Below are 16835 nucleotides of genomic sequence, written 5' to 3' on the forward strand. Positions count from 1 at the left end.
CAACATACTTCCAACCACATTAATTGCATATATTTGGAGTTTTAAATTTAGGAATAGTCAATAAATTGCTAGCACGTCATAATAGCTCAACTTTCAATGAATAGTTCTAGTTCATCAAAAACGTGTGAGCGAAATTAAAAATGCTTAAAATTTCATTTTTAACTGAACTCGGAAGAAAAAACGCAATTTCGGGAGTCTCCCGATCAAACCTGGGTGCCATCCTCATTCTTATTGTATACCTTTTTAATATTGGGTTGAATTTTCATTCCAACATTCTGTCTTTGATTTTAACAGAATGAAAAGCTGAATACAAAATTTCAAGATGCAATCAATACTAACCTGAAAAATTCAACCATAAAGACAAAACATTTATTATAAATATAAAATAGGTGCTGTATTTACATTTCAAACCATGCATCCGGAAATTTTTTGACGTCCTGAAAAGGTCAATGGTTTCTGTGGTGAAATTTAAATTAATAAAAATTTTAAACATTGAGGCTCAATTTAAACTTTTGGTAAAGACGTCAAAGAGATCATCCTAAAGATTCATCCTCATTCCTAAAGATTCAAAGAAATTCATTGATCAACCCTATCAATAAATTGTAGCAAATATTTGATACAAAGTCATATATTTATTAAAGTTCCTATTAAAATATATACATTTATTAAAGTTTCTACTTAAACACAAACAAAATTAATTATCCATAATTGTGTTTTTTAGGGCACACGATTTTTGGACAACACTCTGGATACTGCAAACTGTTATCTTTAGATATGTAACATGAACTACCGGGACTAATACATTTCGAAGTGCATCTGTAAAATAAAAAATAATAATGAACTATGTACTTTTGGACCGCAAGCCCAGGCTTAAAAAACTCACAAGGATGGCAAAATCATTTTGTCCGACATTTAATTAAACATATTTATTAAAGTTTCGATTATTTTATTAAAACACAAAAAAAAAAATTAATTATTAAGACGTTAGTTCTCTGTCCAAAGTGACTTAAATAACACACACACACACAAGTCTTTTTGGCGTGGATCTGTGGTATATTTGAATCGTCTTAAAGTTTTTAGAACACATGGTTTTAGTGATGCTTTTTGAGAAATTAGCTACTTGTTCATGCAGCTTATTTATTGCAGAATTTTAAATCCTTTACAATGACATCAGACAAAATGATTTACTTAAACAAAATCGAAGAATTTTGATATTTGAGTAAATATTTAAAAGATAAATTTCGCAATATTATTGCTTATTTTGTAGGAGCTTCAAGGAGTTTCATTTTTAGCAATTTTGAACTATTCGAATCGAAATATTCCATTATTTTAGTAAACATATAATTAAAACTTACGTTAAACACTCGACTCTTTGATCTCGAAGACACCTGCATGTCATACAGCTTCCAATTGGTGCTGATTTCCAGTAATTGAAACTTCTAAATTGAATACCTCGGGAGTTGTTGGGACAGTGGTGTCTACCTTAAGTTTGAATATAAACAAAAGTTATTAGAAAGAAGAAAACTTATTATCTGATTTAAACTTACATGATGAACATGTTCTACATGCACTGATGTATGAAACATATAAAACAACTAAAAATAAAGAATACTTCATTTTGTCAAAATTTTTTACAACAAACGGATCAAATAATTTTGATTGAAAATTATAGCATGAATTTTATGAGCATAATAAATAAAATATCACTGATTGATTGATAAGGTCGTAGTAGCATAATAGGTAGATAACATAAACTCCAGAAAGGATAAATAGCGGTCATATACATTATCGACATTTCTTTTTTACTTCAATAAGATTTATTACACATTTGAATTTTTTTGATCGATTTTCAATGATTATTAAAATTTATAATATATCGATCTACCGACTGTAAAAAGTAAAGACTTCTAACAATGTTCTTTATACTCGTTTGATTTGCCAGGACCAAAGATTCCTGCTTTGGTTCAAAAGCTGCGAACAACGATTCCGAAATATATTGTTATTTTAGTCATTGGAGCAGTGACAAATCCTTAATAAATCATTTATGCTAGCCGAGTTATATATGAAAAATTTAAAGCGGCACTACACTCCATTTTACCATACAAATACATACGTTAGAAAAATTGAGATTCTAAAGTGGTATGTTTTAAATTAAATTCCTTTGTACTTTACGATTCACTTATTCATTTTAATAACCAAAGCACACGAAAAATGCCAGGAACCATGATGAAAGATTTTAACTATCACATAATGAAAATTAAGTTCGACTTTATTCAATTAGATTAAATTCTCTATATCTAACGTTCTCACTATGCCCATGTCCTAATACCTTAGTAAATATTTTAAAAGTAAAAAAAGGGTCACAAGAGTAGCCCTTTTTTATTTTTTTAACATAAACGAACGTAGCGAGACACTATTTTTGGATATAGTGAAACAATGTAATTTTTTCGTGGAAATATATTTGACCTATGACCTGGAAGCATGGTCGAAAGAGTATCCAAATTACTCAGGCAATAAGAATAATTAATAATGATAAATAATAATAATAACGGTGTTTAACCTCCATTTTTCAGTCATCAATCTATAATAGAGGCCACCCACATCATGATTGTTAATATTTATTTATTTTAACCTACATCCAAATATGAAATTAAATTTTTGATGAGGATGGAGCCCCTTACTTTTATATGACGACAGTGTGATCAATTTACCGCTCCATCAATTATAATTGAGCCAACTGTCGCTGTCTAGAATCCGCAACTTCCGAGTCGATCAATAAGAATAATTAAGGAAATGTCCATTTTTTTTAAAAATAGATCTTCAAAATTATCATTATATTCTTTATTTAAAATTCCCTATACGGAAATAATGACATTCACATTTTTTTAAAAACAATTTGCTTTCCATAGACCTTCCCAGGATAATTTCTCAAACAAATTTCTTTTATACTCGATACTTTTACTTTGATTGCTATTACGGAAAGTTATTGAGCCGTACCATTACTTATGTCACATCCGGTATAAAAACAACTTTATCTCAAACAAGTTACAACTACTAGTCATCCAAATTATTAATAACAAAATATAAAAATTAATAAAAATAAAAAAAAAAATATGTAAAAATATTTTTATTGGTAGGAAGCATAGCAGATGGAGGGGTAGTTAATTTGACCCGCGTAGCGGTGCTAATATTTGAACTGAATCTTATCAGCCAGTAAAAAAACCAATATTTATCTGTAAGAACTTAAATAAATCCAATGCCAATGTTGTTTGAGTTTACGTCATAGTGATTTTTGCTTCAAATTATTTACATTTTCTACACTTGGTATAATTAAAAAAGAATAATCTTATAGTACATTAGTACACTAGCTAACACTATCATTTTCTATTTACAGTATAAATACTGCATGCAAAAGAAAAAAACTTCAAATCACATTAATTGCATATATAGTCCAGTCTATCTATTTTGAGCACAATGTTAAATTTTAGTAACCGAGATACAGCAAACCAATACATGTAAAAGGTCGTAAATTTTCCGTAGAATTCAATGCACTATTTTTTTACACTTTTAAATTACGGGATGACATTCAAAATGGCTGCCAAAGTTGCTCGAAAACAGTTTTTTTGGGTTTTTTTAAAAAATACGCTTTGTATAAAAAAAGTTTCGAACAAAAAATGCGTAACTTTTAATTTCGAATCGATCTAGTCCATTTAGATGTCAAAAAATTATAAAATAAAAAATTTATTGAAAAAAAACTGTTAAAAATTGCATTTTTTTGAAACGCTCTTTGAAAAAAATATATTTTTAAACGACCCTTAGTGAAAAGTTTGTCCTTAATATGTCCAAGAAGATCGTTTTTGCAAATTTGAAAAATATTGAAAAGTTTGGGCAAAAATCGCTTTTATCGACCAAAAGCCATGTTTCTTTAAATTCCAATAGCACATATACGCGTGCTTTTTTATAAACGTTTCGGTGCTTAAAATTTTCTGTAATAGTTGCCTAAATATGTGCGGATATTGCGCGCTTGATTAATTGATCGATAACATGCGAAATATCGGTCGAAAAATCAGTTGTGAAACATTTTGAAACACTATATTAATTATTTTTTCAATTTTTTTATGTTATATAATTGCTTCTAGTTGATATTTTATACTATCAGTGAGGTCTTAGTTATGGATGGAGGTTTTTTTCTTCACAAAGTTTTAAAATTGTTTCCAAACTGCGAGCGAAATCGTTTTTTTTTTACGGTCATCTGGATGATGCTAGAGTACTAAGTCAGTAGAACGTATGCATTGACAATTGAAAAAAACCCGCTCTTAAAACAGAATTTGACTGATAATAATAAACCCAAAAGAAAAATTTTTTGTAATGATCAAACCTAGAGAGGTTCCATCCTCATTCTTACTGCATACCTTTTTAATATTGGGTTGAATTTTCATTCGAACATTCTGTCTTTGATTTTAATAGAATGAAAAGCTGAATACAAAATTTCAAGATGCAATCAATACTAACCTGAAAAATTCAACCATAAAGACAAACAATTTATTATAAATATAAAATAGGTGCTTTATTTACATTTCAAACTATTAATCCGAAAATCCACAAATTCCTTAGTTTCCAGTGAAAATTTTATAATTTTTGGGAAAACATTCTTCTTGACGTCCTGACAGACTAAGAACTCAATAAGGTCAATGGTTTCTTTGGTGAAATCCAAATTATTATAAATTTTAAACATTCAGGCTCAATTGAAACCTTTTATAAAGACGTCGAAGAGAACTCCTTCCTAAAGATTCAAAGAAATCCATTGAGTAACCCAATCAATAAATTGTAACAAATATGTAATACAATATATTTATTAAAGTTCCCATTAGAAAACATACATTTACTAAAGTTTCTATTTACTTAAACAAAAAAAAAAAAAAATTAATTATCAATATTATTGTTCTTTAGAGGGCACACTGTTTTTGGACAACACTCTGGATACTGCAAACTGTTATCTATTTTAGATATGTAACATGGACTACCGTGAATAATATTTAATTGATACTCCGGACATCTGTAAAATAACAAAATTGTAATGAACTATGATCTTTTGGTCCGTAAGTCCAGGCTTAAAAAACTCACAAGGATGGCAAAATCATTTTGTCCGACATTCAAGTAAACATATTTATTTAAATTTGTAATATTTTATTAAAATACAAAAAAAAAAAATAATTATTAAGACGGTTGTTTGTTTGGGGGCACACCGTTTTGCACAATTGCACAATTTTAAATCCTTTACAATGATATCCGACAAAATGACGTACTTAAAAATAAATCGAAGATTTTTGATATTTTAGTAAAATTTTAAAAGATAAATTTCGCAATATTATTGCTTATTTTGTATGAGTTTCTTTTTAGCAATATGGAGCTATTCGAAACGAAATATTCCATTATTTTAGTAAACACGTATTAAAAACTTACGTTAAACATCCACGACTTTGATTTGGATCGTCAAGATCATTTATACACTTGCATTTCATACATTCTCCAATTGGCATAGGTGTCCAGTTATTGCGTTCCAACTGGATACCTTTATAAATGGGGCAGTTGAGTGTATTTGCAGTTTCATTATCTTAAATCCGAAAATAAACAAAAGTTATTAAAATAAGAAAATTTATAATCTGATTTAAACATACATGTTTCAACGGATCTTGCATTAATGTATGAAACACATAAAACTACTAAAAATAAAGAATACTTCATTTTGTTAAAATTTTTTACAACAAACGGATAAAACAATTTTAATTGAAAATATTATAGAATGAATTGTATGAGCATAATAAATAAAATATCACTGATTTATTGATAAGGTCGTAGTAGCATAATAGCGACATATACTCCCGAAAGGATAAATAGGGGTCATATACATTATCGACATTTCTTTTTTACTTCAATATATAAAACACTTGAATATTTTAAATCGATTTTCAATGATTATTGAAATTGATAATTTATTAACGTACTGACTGACTTAAAAAACGTGTTCTTAATGCTCGCCTGGTCTTCCAGGACCAAATATTCCTGCTTTGGACCAAAAGCTGTATACATCCATTTCGAAATATAATTTTGTTGTAGTCATTGGAGCAGCGGAAAATCTTGAATAAATCATTTATGTTAGCCTATATAAGTTATATATGCAAAATTTAAAGCGGCACTACACTACACTTTACCATACACACACATACCTACCTTAGGCAATTTGAAATTCAAAAGTAAAATGTTTTAAATTTAGGTCCTTTGTTACTTTACGATTCAGTTACTTTACGATTCACCTCTTATTCTTTTTAACAACTATAGCACATGTAAAATTCCAGTAGCCATGATAACAATCACATAATGAAATTGTATATTTTCATGAAAACATATTTGACCTATGACCTGGGAGCATAGTTGGAAGAATATCCAAATTAAATACTCAGGCAATAACAATAATTAATAAAGATTATAATTACAATTATAATGGGCTTAAACCTCCGATTTTCAATCATCCATCTAAAACAGAGGTGATCCACATTATTTTCTTTATTTAATTTAACATACATCCGAATTTAGAATTAAATTTTTGATGAGGGTGGAGTTGGTTACTTCCAAACGACGACATTGTGATCAATTTACCACCCCATCAATAATAATTGCGCGCGACCACTGAGTCGGTCAATAAGATTGAAGGAAATGTCAATTTTTTTTTAAAATTGGTCTTCAAAAATACCCTTATATACCTCATTTAAAATGCTCTACCGAAATAATGACATTGATTTTTTAACAATTTGCCTTCTATAGTCCCTCTCAGGGTAATTCAAGGTCGCAAATAAATTTCTTTTATATTTGATACTTTTACTTTGATTGCTTTTTTGGAAAGTTTTTGAGTCGTACCATTACTTATGTCACATCCGGTATAAAAGCAACTTGATCTCAAACTAATAACAACTACTGTCATCCAAATTATTAATAAAAAAATATAAAAATAAATAAATAAAAAAATTTGTAAAAATATTTATTTTGGCAGGGAGCATAGTAGATTGGGGACAGTTAATTCAACCGTAGTGGTTTTCAAATTTTTATACGATAAGATGGGTCTCAATTGCCACGATCGCAAAATCTCTGTAAATATGGTCCAGATGTACTTTCTACAATTATTGGATTAGCTGAAATATTTTTCTCAGTTAATCCAAAAAATATTCACACCTGGCATTAAATTTACGGAAATCAGCCACGCGTTTTATACTCAACATTATTTATTACTCTTAATTGGTAGATAAAAAATAAACTGGATTAAAAATCCATTTCGAATAAATGATATCCGGATCCAAAATTTTTATTATAACTATTTTTTAGTATACAAACATGTTCATTTACATTTGTAACTTTTTATATTATACAGGGTGGGTCATTTTAATCTAAGCATCTGCATACCTCACCAGTGGTGCACTGATGCCACTCATTAAGAAATGACCTCAAAATTTGTACTTTCTAAATCATTTAAATTAATAATTATGGAATTAAGATGTTTTTCGTGATGATAAAGTATGTACACTCTAAGTCAAAATAAACACAAAAATTGAACCATTCTAAGTTATATTACTATAACAGTATGTACGTTCGGAATGTACGTTCGAATTTTGGTTTCCTCCCAGAAAAAAAAACTACTATCGTAAATGGATAATTACTAATTTAAGAAATTTATTTACTCAAATAGATAATTAAACATATTTTTAATATCTTAATTTATTTGCAAACTACTCTTGAGCAACAATCTGGATATTGAAGCGACCTGTCTTCTTCAGTAAAATGGCATCTCTCTTTATCTTCGGGCTTAATACGTCCCCGAGCGCATCTAAAAAAATTATAATCAATTTTATTTCTTTAAAGAATCTTTGACAGTTATCGCAATTGTATAAAACAATCATATAGAGCATGGATTTTTAAATAATTGTCGATGTTTTCGAGCCGAGGCGATGTGCCATTAACGAGATATGTAAGTGCGTCTATAGTTAAATAATTGACACACGATAGCTTACAAAAAAATTAAATGATTAGAAATTTTCATTGTGAAATCAATGTAAATAATTGTCTTTCGATTGTATCTTTCGAAGAGTGGAGGAATTCAATTCGGTATTTCGAAGATGATTTTATTAAAGAAGTAATTTATACAATAAAAAGTTCTAGAAAATTTATTTTTCCTTAATTTATCATTATTTCTGTAAGTGTTATATTTACCAGAGACTATTGTAATTCATGATTTATGTTTTAAAACTTACGGTACACATTTCAGACTTTCAGGATTGACACTATTACATTTGCATTTCTTACACTGTCCAAGTGCTGCAGGTGCCCATTCATTCAATTTTATTTTGAAGCCACCAAAATTGCAAAAATCATCGTCAGATGAAGCATCTAAAATTTTGGTTATTTAAATTATTAGAAATAAGCTTCTTAAATAAATTAAATGTTTAATTTGCAACAATTTCCTCGAGATAATGACGTACTTTGATTTAAAACCTTGCAGTTTTACTGAAATAGTTCAAAATGAAACTGAGGTTAACACTTTTTATATTTAGCTTTTCCATTTATTTTAAGAATTTTTCACGATGATTAAAATTGAAAATCGAAATCACTTACGCTTTCAAAGAAGCTTTCTGATAAACATGAATAATGGCTTAAATATAATTGAAATATAAGGTACTTAGTTTTAATAATACATAGTTTTTGAATGAAGTTAATATTTTTTTGTTCACTGCGCTATTCTGTCGTTCCGAAATATTAATATTTTAAACTTACCAGTTTCTGCATTATTGTAAGATACTGCAATTATTACAATAATTAAAAATATTGAATTTTTCATTTTACCAAAGATCAACTGCATATAAGAAGAATCTTTTTAAATTTAAACTGAATATTATTAGTAAAAAATTCTTATTTGTAAGTGTAATCCGTATTTATAAGTGTAAAAACTTGTAAAAATAAATAATATTCAATGCCAATGATGTTTGACATACATCATAGTGATCTTTGCCTTAAATTATTTACATTTGCACTTGGTATAAGTAAAAAAGGATAATCTTAGTTAATTAGTACACTAGCTAACACATTTTCTATTTACAGTATAAATACTGTATGCAAATGCAACATACTTCCAACCACATTAATTGCATATATTTGGAGTTTTAAATTTAGGAATAGTCAATAAATTGCTAGCACGTCATAATAGCTCAACTTTCAATGAATAGTTCTAGTTCATCAAAAACGTGTGAGCGAAATTAAAAATGCTTAAAATTTCATTTTTAACTGAACTCGGAAGAAAAAACGCAATTTCGGGAGTCTCCCGATCAAACCTGGGTGCCATCCTCATTCTTATTGTATACCTTTTTAATATTGGGTTGAATTTTCATTCCAACATTCTGTCTTTGATTTTAACAGAATGAAAAGCTGAATACAAAATTTCAAGATGCAATCAATACTAACCTGAAAAATTCAAGCATAAAGACAAAACATTTATTATAAATATAATACAGGTGTTTTATTTACATTTCAAACCATGCATCCGAAAATTTTTTGACGTCCTGAAAAGGTCAATGGTTTCTGCGGTGAAATTTAAATTGATAAAAATTTTAAACATTGAGGCTCAATTGAAACTTTTGATAAAGACGTCAAAGAGAACTCATTCCTAAAGATTTGAAGAAATCCATTGATCAACCCTATCAATAAATTGTAGCAAATATTTGATACAAAGTCATATATTTATTAAAGTTCCTATTAAAATATATACATTTATTAAAGTTTCTACTGAAACACAAACAAAATTAATTATCAATAATATTGTTCTTTAGGGGCACACGGTTTTTGGACAACAGTGTGGATACTGCAAACTTTTATCTATTTCAGACATGTAACATGGACTACCGGGACTAATATATTTCACCGGGCATCTGTAAAATAAAAAATAATAATGAACTATGTACTTTTGGACCGCAAGCCAAGGCTTAAAAAACTCACAAGGATGGCAAAATCATTTTGTCCGACATTCAATTAAACATATTTATTAAAGTTTCGATTATTTTATTAAAACATAAAAAAAAAGTTAATTATTAAGACGTTTGTTCTCTGTACAAAGTAGACTTAAATAACACACACACACACAAGTTTTTTTGGCGTGGATCTGTAGTATATTTGAATCTTCTTAAAGTTTTTAGAACACATGGTTTTAGTGAAGCTCTTTTAGAAATTAGCTACTTGTTCATGCAGCTTATTTATTGCAGAATTTTAAATCCTTTACAATGATATCAGACAAAATGATTTACTTAAACAAAATCGAAGAATTTTGATATTTGAGTAAATATTTAAAAGATAAATTTCGCAATATTATTGCTTATTTTGTAGGAGCTTCAAGGAGTTTCATTTTTAGCAATTTTGAGCTATTCGAATCGAAATATTCCATTATTTTAGTAAACATACATTAAAAACTTACGATAAACACTCGACGCTAAGATTTGAATTACACTTGCATTTCATACAATTTCCAATTGGTGCTGGTGTCCAGCAATTGAAACGTTTAAATTGAATACCCAGGGGGTTGGGACAGTCGACTCTACCTTAAGTTTGAATATAAACAAAAGTTATTAGAAAGAAAAAAACTTATTATCTGATTCATACTTACATGATGAACATGTACTACATGCACTGGTGTATGAACATCTACTACATGCACTGATGTATGAAACATATAAAACAACTAAAAATAGAGAATATTTCATTTTGACAAAATTTTTTACAACAAACGGATCAAATAATTTTGATTGAAAATTATAGAATGAATTTTATGAGCATAATAAATAAAATATCACTGATTGATTGATAAGGTCGTAGTAGCATAATAGATAACATAAACTCCAGAAAGGATAAATAGGGGTCATATACATTATCGACATTTCTTTTTTACTTCAATAAGATTTATAACACATTTGAATATTTTAAATCGATTTTCAATGATTATTTAAATTGGTAATTTATTAACGTACTGACTGACTCAAAAAACGTGTTCTTAATACTCGCTTGGTCTCCCAGGACCAAATATTCCGAATATATAATACATCCGAATTTAAATTAAATTTATGTTAAGGGTGGAGTCGGTTACTTTTAAATGACGACATTAAGTTCAATCTGCTTGAATTCGAACCCGCAATCGCGCCCTTACCTGCGTTACCACTGAGCCGGTCAATAAGAAGAATTAAGGAAATGTCAATCTATTTTAACATTGGTCTACAAAAATACTCTTATATACCTCATTTAAAATGCTCTACTGAAATAATGACATTGACATTTTTTTAAACAATTTTCCTTCCATAGTCCCTCTCAGGATAATTCAAGGTCGCAAATAAATTTCTTTTATATTTGATACTTTTACTTTGATTACTTTTTTGGAAAGGGTTTGAGCCGTACCATTACTTATGTCACATCCGATATAAAAACAACTTGATCTCAAACTAGTCACAACTACTGTCATCCAAATTATCAATAACAAAATATAAAAATGATTAAAAAAAACAAAAAATGTAAAAATGGCAGGGAGCATAGTAGATTGGGGGCAGTTAATTCAACCGTAGTAGTTTTCAAATTTTTATACGATAAGATGGGTCTCAATTGCCACGATCGCAAAATCTCTGTAAATATAGTCCAGATGTACTTTCTACAGTTATTGGATTAGCTGAAATATTATTCTCAGTTATTCCGGAAAAAATTCACAGCTGGCATTAAATTTACAGAAATCAGCTACGCGTTTTATACTTAACATTATTTATTACTCTTAATTGGTAGATAAAAAATAAACTGGATTACAAATCCATTCAGATTAAATTGGAAGGACCGAAATCATCAAGTTTGTTATAAGACTTTGCTTTTACAAAAAAATTATTATTAAGGAGCTTTTTAAATTATTATTAATATTTATAATTATTAAGGAGTAAAGATATTTCTCCTGACGATAAGGTATGCACGTTCGATTGTTGTCATCCTCTCAGATTAAAAAAGTACAATCGTATAAATGGATGGATAATTTAAGACCTTTATTTATTTAAAAATTCAAATTTTAAAATACATTTTTAATTCTTTTATTTATTTGCAAACAACTTTTGGACAACAGGCTGGATACTGAAGTGAGTTGTCTTCGTCAGTAAAATGGCATCTCTCTTTATCCTCAGGCAAAATTTTTCCCTCAGGGCACCTAAAAAAATATAATCATTATAGTCAAGACACTCCCGTATACTTATCTTATTTGGAAAAATCATTGATATAAAATATAGAATTATAGATAGAAGATTACATGGAATTAAAAAACCCGCGGATATTTTCGATCTGCTGATCCATTAACGAAATAGGGTTGTCTGATAAAAAGAAAAATTTTTTAAATTTTTTAAAATAGGTTTTGATTTGCAATATTTAAATTACACAAATATCTATTCAAGCAAGTTACGGTGCAAATAATCTGATGAATTATAAATTTTCACTACCGTTGAGGTACTGCCAAGGAGGGGCATAAATTGTAAATTTTTCATAATTCAAATTTCCAAAATCATTTCTCCATTATTTCTGTAAATGTTATATGTATATACATAGAAATAATTGTTGTTTAATATTTTTAAACTTACGATAAACATGAAACACCGTCCGGTTTTGTACGTTCACATTTGCATTTCATACACTGTCCAACTGGCATAGGTTCCCATTCATTCAATTTTATTTTTAAACCGCCAAAATTGCAAAAATCATCTTCAGCATCTAAAATTTAGGTATTTAAAATAATTAGCAATTTTTAAACTAATTTTGTTTAAATTTCTTTTTTCTTGATTCAGACAGTTGAATATGTTCAAAGTGAAATAATTTCTTCGAGATAATGATACTATGGTTTAAGATCTTGAATTTGGATCAACCAATGAGAACATTGGATCAACCAGTTGAATTATTGGCCAATAATAACCGATAACAGTGTTCAATTCAAATGTTATCAATATTTTTTACTGTTCCTTAATTTAGTGTATTTTTTGTACTTGACAGAAATGCTTTGCTTCAGTTTGTTGACTGTCTTCAAGATATTATTACGATATAATATCCATATATAATGTAAAACACAATAAATCGATGGCGTCGTCATTTGAACACATGATATCTTGAACAAACGAACGAATATAACAGCTTTATTTTGGTCTCTAAAAAATATTTACCAACATGGCCGGTGCTTTTCTAGTTTGTAGAAACAGTTCAAAATAAAACAATTGCAAGTATACTTTTTGGATAATAAACTACTTGTTATATCCAACTTCTCTTTTAATTTCAAGAATTTAGTGATTTGCTTTGAAAATTGAAGCCACTTAATTTACGCTTTTCGAAGACAATTTTTTCGATAGGATAAACAAATGTAAATCTATGGTCTATTTAAATCAACTTTATGAATTTTGAATTAAGCGTCTGATTTTTTATTGATCACAGCAGTAATTCACAAACATCCATTCCAGTTAATTAAATAAAAAACTAATATATTAAACTTACTAGTTGCTGCACTATTGTAAGACACTGTAATTATTACAATAATTAAAAATATTGAATATTTCATTTTACCGAAGAATAGTTGCATATATGAGAAGAATCTAATGTTTAAACTGAATGTCAGCTAGAGCAACTTTATTTATAAGAGATAATGTGTAAAAAAAATTATTTCCAATGTCAATGTTGTTTAGTTTAAGACATTCTTTTTGCCTAAATCATTTATATTTTCTACACTTAGTATTACTAGAAAAGGATAACCTTACAGTACACTAGATAACACTACCTTTTTCTTTGTATATATCCAGTGTAAATACTGTATGCAAAAGAAACAAACAGCTAATCACATTAATTACAAAAATTTGAAGTTTTCTTTTAAATTTAGAAACAGACCATAAAATTCTAACTCGTCATAATTGTTAAACTCTCAATGAATAGGTACTATCCATTCTATACTAATAAAATGGGCTTAATGAGGACAACCTTGAAAACTTAAAAGTGTCGAGTGTTCATAGCTCAAAAGATTCAAAATTTTTGTATAGCTAGACTTTTACTCAAAGAATATGTGGTTAAAATTTCAGCTTAGGTATCTATGCAAATTTTTAAGATAAATATCATTGAAAATCGATATAAAATAGTAAATCAATGTAAAATACATTGCTCTCATGGAGAAATCTCAAAAAACGACATATTTTGAAAGTTTTTGATATTTTTGACTTGGAACGAATGAAAACAAATTTAAAAATACTTTTTAATAGAAAGTAAACGTATAAGCAATGACAAAGAAAAGAAAAAAAAACCAAGTGTCTCCATCCATATAAGGGATGTACGAGTAGGGTAGACTTAAGGTTGAAATTATTTTAATCTTATTTTCAACTTTGATGGTGAATTTAAGTATATCTTTATGAATGTAAACGAAAAGTAAAAATAAACTTTTTCGATACCTACCTTGGTTTACCAAATGTCGAAAGCTGAATAATTAAACAAAATTACGCCAGATATCGAAAAATTGTATTCTTACTTTTCGTCTTAGATTGTCAAATTATAACATAATTCACAATGAAAATTGAAAATATCAATTCTTAAATTTGTGTCCCTACGGTAGTCATACATTCTTAGAGCTTAGCTCCTACATTCTTCAAGCAAAATGAGATATACTTAAGTGTATAAATTGAAAACGCAACTCAATCAATCCCTCTAGGTACAGTGTAAAAAAATAATACCTGCAACAAAATAAGTTCTTAACATGGTAGCAAGTAAATATTTTCTTGGTTCAAGAAAACTTATTTCAAGAAATGTATTTATTTATAAATATTTTCAAAACTAAACAAAAATGAATAGAACTTCAAGAAACATTTTTTTCCCCACCCCAAGTAGCTTTTTCATTCCAAAACAAATTTCAAAAATGTATAAATTGTAAACGTAACTCAATCAACAAATTGCAGTAAATATTTAATAAAAAGCAAAATTCAAAAATCATATATTTATTAAAGTTCCTATTTACAAAAACACAAAAATGAACATTAATTATTAACATTGTTATTATTTAGAGGGCATATCGTTTTTGGACAACATTCCAAATACTACAAACTGTTATCTATTTTAGACTTGTAACATGGCCTATCGTGGACAATATTTAACTGAAAACTCTGCACATCTAAAAAACAAAAAAATAGTTTGAACTATATATTTTTGGACCGCAAGTTTACGTTTTAAAAACTCACATGGATGGAAAAATCATTTTGTCCACTCAATAAAACATATTAAAGTTTCTATTATTTTATTAAAACACAAGAAAGTATATGAGTTAATTATCAAGAAGGTTGTTTGTTTGAGGACACACCGTTTTTGGACAACATTCTGGATACTGTAAACTATTATCTATTTTAGTTTTATAACAAGGCCTATCATGAACAATATTTAACTGATACGTCGCACATCTAGAAAATAAAAAATTGTTATTAAAATTATGAATTTACGATTGCAATCCAATTTTTTTTAAATACATGGATGGAAAAATCATTTTCTTCGATATTCAATAAAACGGGATATTCATTAACGTATTATGTGACGAGTTTCTGTAAGAATTTCAAATAAAATGATACCCATAAATTTGAATAATTTTTTTAAATTTCTTTCGACGGTGTTGTAGTTAGTTTTTTGGCTTGGACCTGTACTATTTCAGAATCATTTTATAGTAAAATTCATTTCACGAGGTTTAAGAGAAGCTTTTTGAGAAATTCACTACACATTCATTGAACAGCCCATTTATTGAACGATTTTAAAAACTATCATAACGATACCAGACACAATGACGAGCTTATTTAAAAACATGGCAATATTTTGAATTTAGTAGTAAAATTTAAAAAGTTAAATTTCGTAAAATTATTGCTTATTTTTAATTGATAAAGTTTTTAGCAACTATGCAAAACAAAGTATTCGGTTATTCTATATAGTAAACATGTTTTAAAAACTTACGTTAAACATCCAAAACCTTGATTTTCATCGTCAGGGTCATTTATACACTTGCATTTCATACATTCTCCAATTGGTGCTGGTGTCCAGTTATTACGTTCCAACTGAACACCTTTATAGACGGGGCAGTTGAGTATATTTGCAGTTTCATTATCTTAAATTCGAATATAAACAAAAGTTATTAAAAATAAGAAAATTTATAATCTGATTTAAACATACATGTTTCAACGGATCTAGCATTGATGTATGAAACACATAAAACTACTAATAATAAAGAATACTTCATTTTGTCAAAATTTTTTATAACAAACGGATAAAACAGTTGTAATTGAAAATTATAGAATGAATTTTATGAGATTAATAAATAAAATAATACGGATTTATTAATTAGGTCGTAGTAGTACAATTAAAACCACAACACCTACATATTTGCATTCTTTTGCGTTTATTTGTAGCTTATCTTTTTATTTACACCAAAAAGGGGAAATAGCAGTTACATCCATTATCGACATTTATTTTTTTAACTAAAAATAAACTTTGTAACTTGAATTTTTTAAATAGTTTTTCAATGTTTATTGAAATTTATAACTTATCGGTCTACTGACTGACCTAAAGAGGAAAGATTCCTAATTGTGAGTTAGTTTTAATGGGGCTTTTCATTTAAAAAATGATTATTTTATATTTCGGACGGATGTCAAATGAGTGAAGACATATCACATATTTTTTATCATTGTCAAAAAGCGCTGTTTGATAAAGGAAAAATATATTAGATTTTCTTTAATTGA

At 27.9% G+C, this 16835-nt stretch overlaps 5 protein-coding genes across 6 annotated transcripts in view; 1 reads left to right on the forward strand and 4 right to left on the reverse strand.

Annotated features, from left to right (window-relative positions):
• Positions 1–16835, forward strand: part of LOC123300168 (probable G-protein coupled receptor CG31760) — a 110425-nt gene that overhangs the window by 82232 nt on the left and 11358 nt on the right. The window lies entirely within an intron of this gene.
• LOC123300169 lies at positions 71–10922 on the reverse strand. 2 transcript variants are annotated; one of them, XM_044882678.1, is made up of 5 exons: positions 10697–10922; positions 10211–10215; positions 1548–1554; positions 1356–1482; positions 71–816 (listed from the first exon to the last, which is right to left on the reverse strand). In XM_044882678.1, exons 1-5 carry the CDS (start codon positions 10791–10793, stop codon positions 699–701), a joined length of 354 nt encoding a protein of 117 aa, XP_044738613.1. In that variant the 5' UTR covers positions 10794–10922; the 3' UTR covers positions 71–698. The 2 variants fall into 2 exon arrangements, with proteins under 2 accessions (XP_044738613.1, XP_044738614.1); XM_044882679.1 differs by lacking the exons at positions 71–816; positions 1356–1482; positions 1548–1554; positions 10211–10215 and adding exons at positions 9793–9968; positions 10508–10631.
• LOC123300170 lies at positions 4909–5816 on the reverse strand. Its single transcript, XM_044882680.1, has 3 exons — positions 5679–5816; positions 5464–5614; positions 4909–5056 (listed from the first exon to the last, which is right to left on the reverse strand). The coding sequence occupies exons 1-3, from the start codon at positions 5743–5745 to the stop codon at positions 4924–4926; spliced, it is 351 nt and encodes a 116-aa protein (XP_044738615.1). The 5' UTR covers positions 5746–5816; the 3' UTR covers positions 4909–4923.
• Positions 12077–13735, reverse strand: LOC123300174. The gene is made up of 3 exons (XM_044882683.1): positions 13582–13735; positions 12684–12813; positions 12077–12259 (listed from the first exon to the last, which is right to left on the reverse strand). The coding sequence occupies exons 1-3, from the start codon at positions 13664–13666 to the stop codon at positions 12151–12153; spliced, it is 324 nt and encodes a 107-aa protein (XP_044738618.1). The 5' UTR covers positions 13667–13735; the 3' UTR covers positions 12077–12150.
• Positions 15064–16499, reverse strand: LOC123300171. The gene is made up of 4 exons (XM_044882681.1): positions 16270–16499; positions 16054–16204; positions 15300–15515; positions 15064–15232 (listed from the first exon to the last, which is right to left on the reverse strand). The coding sequence occupies exons 1-3, from the start codon at positions 16334–16336 to the stop codon at positions 15383–15385; spliced, it is 351 nt and encodes a 116-aa protein (XP_044738616.1). The 5' UTR covers positions 16337–16499; the 3' UTR covers positions 15064–15232; positions 15300–15382.

This window comes from Chrysoperla carnea, chromosome 5, assembly GCF_905475395.1.
Source record: "Chrysoperla carnea chromosome 5, inChrCarn1.1, whole genome shotgun sequence".
NCBI lineage: Eukaryota > Metazoa > Arthropoda > Insecta > Neuroptera > Chrysopidae > Chrysoperla > Chrysoperla carnea.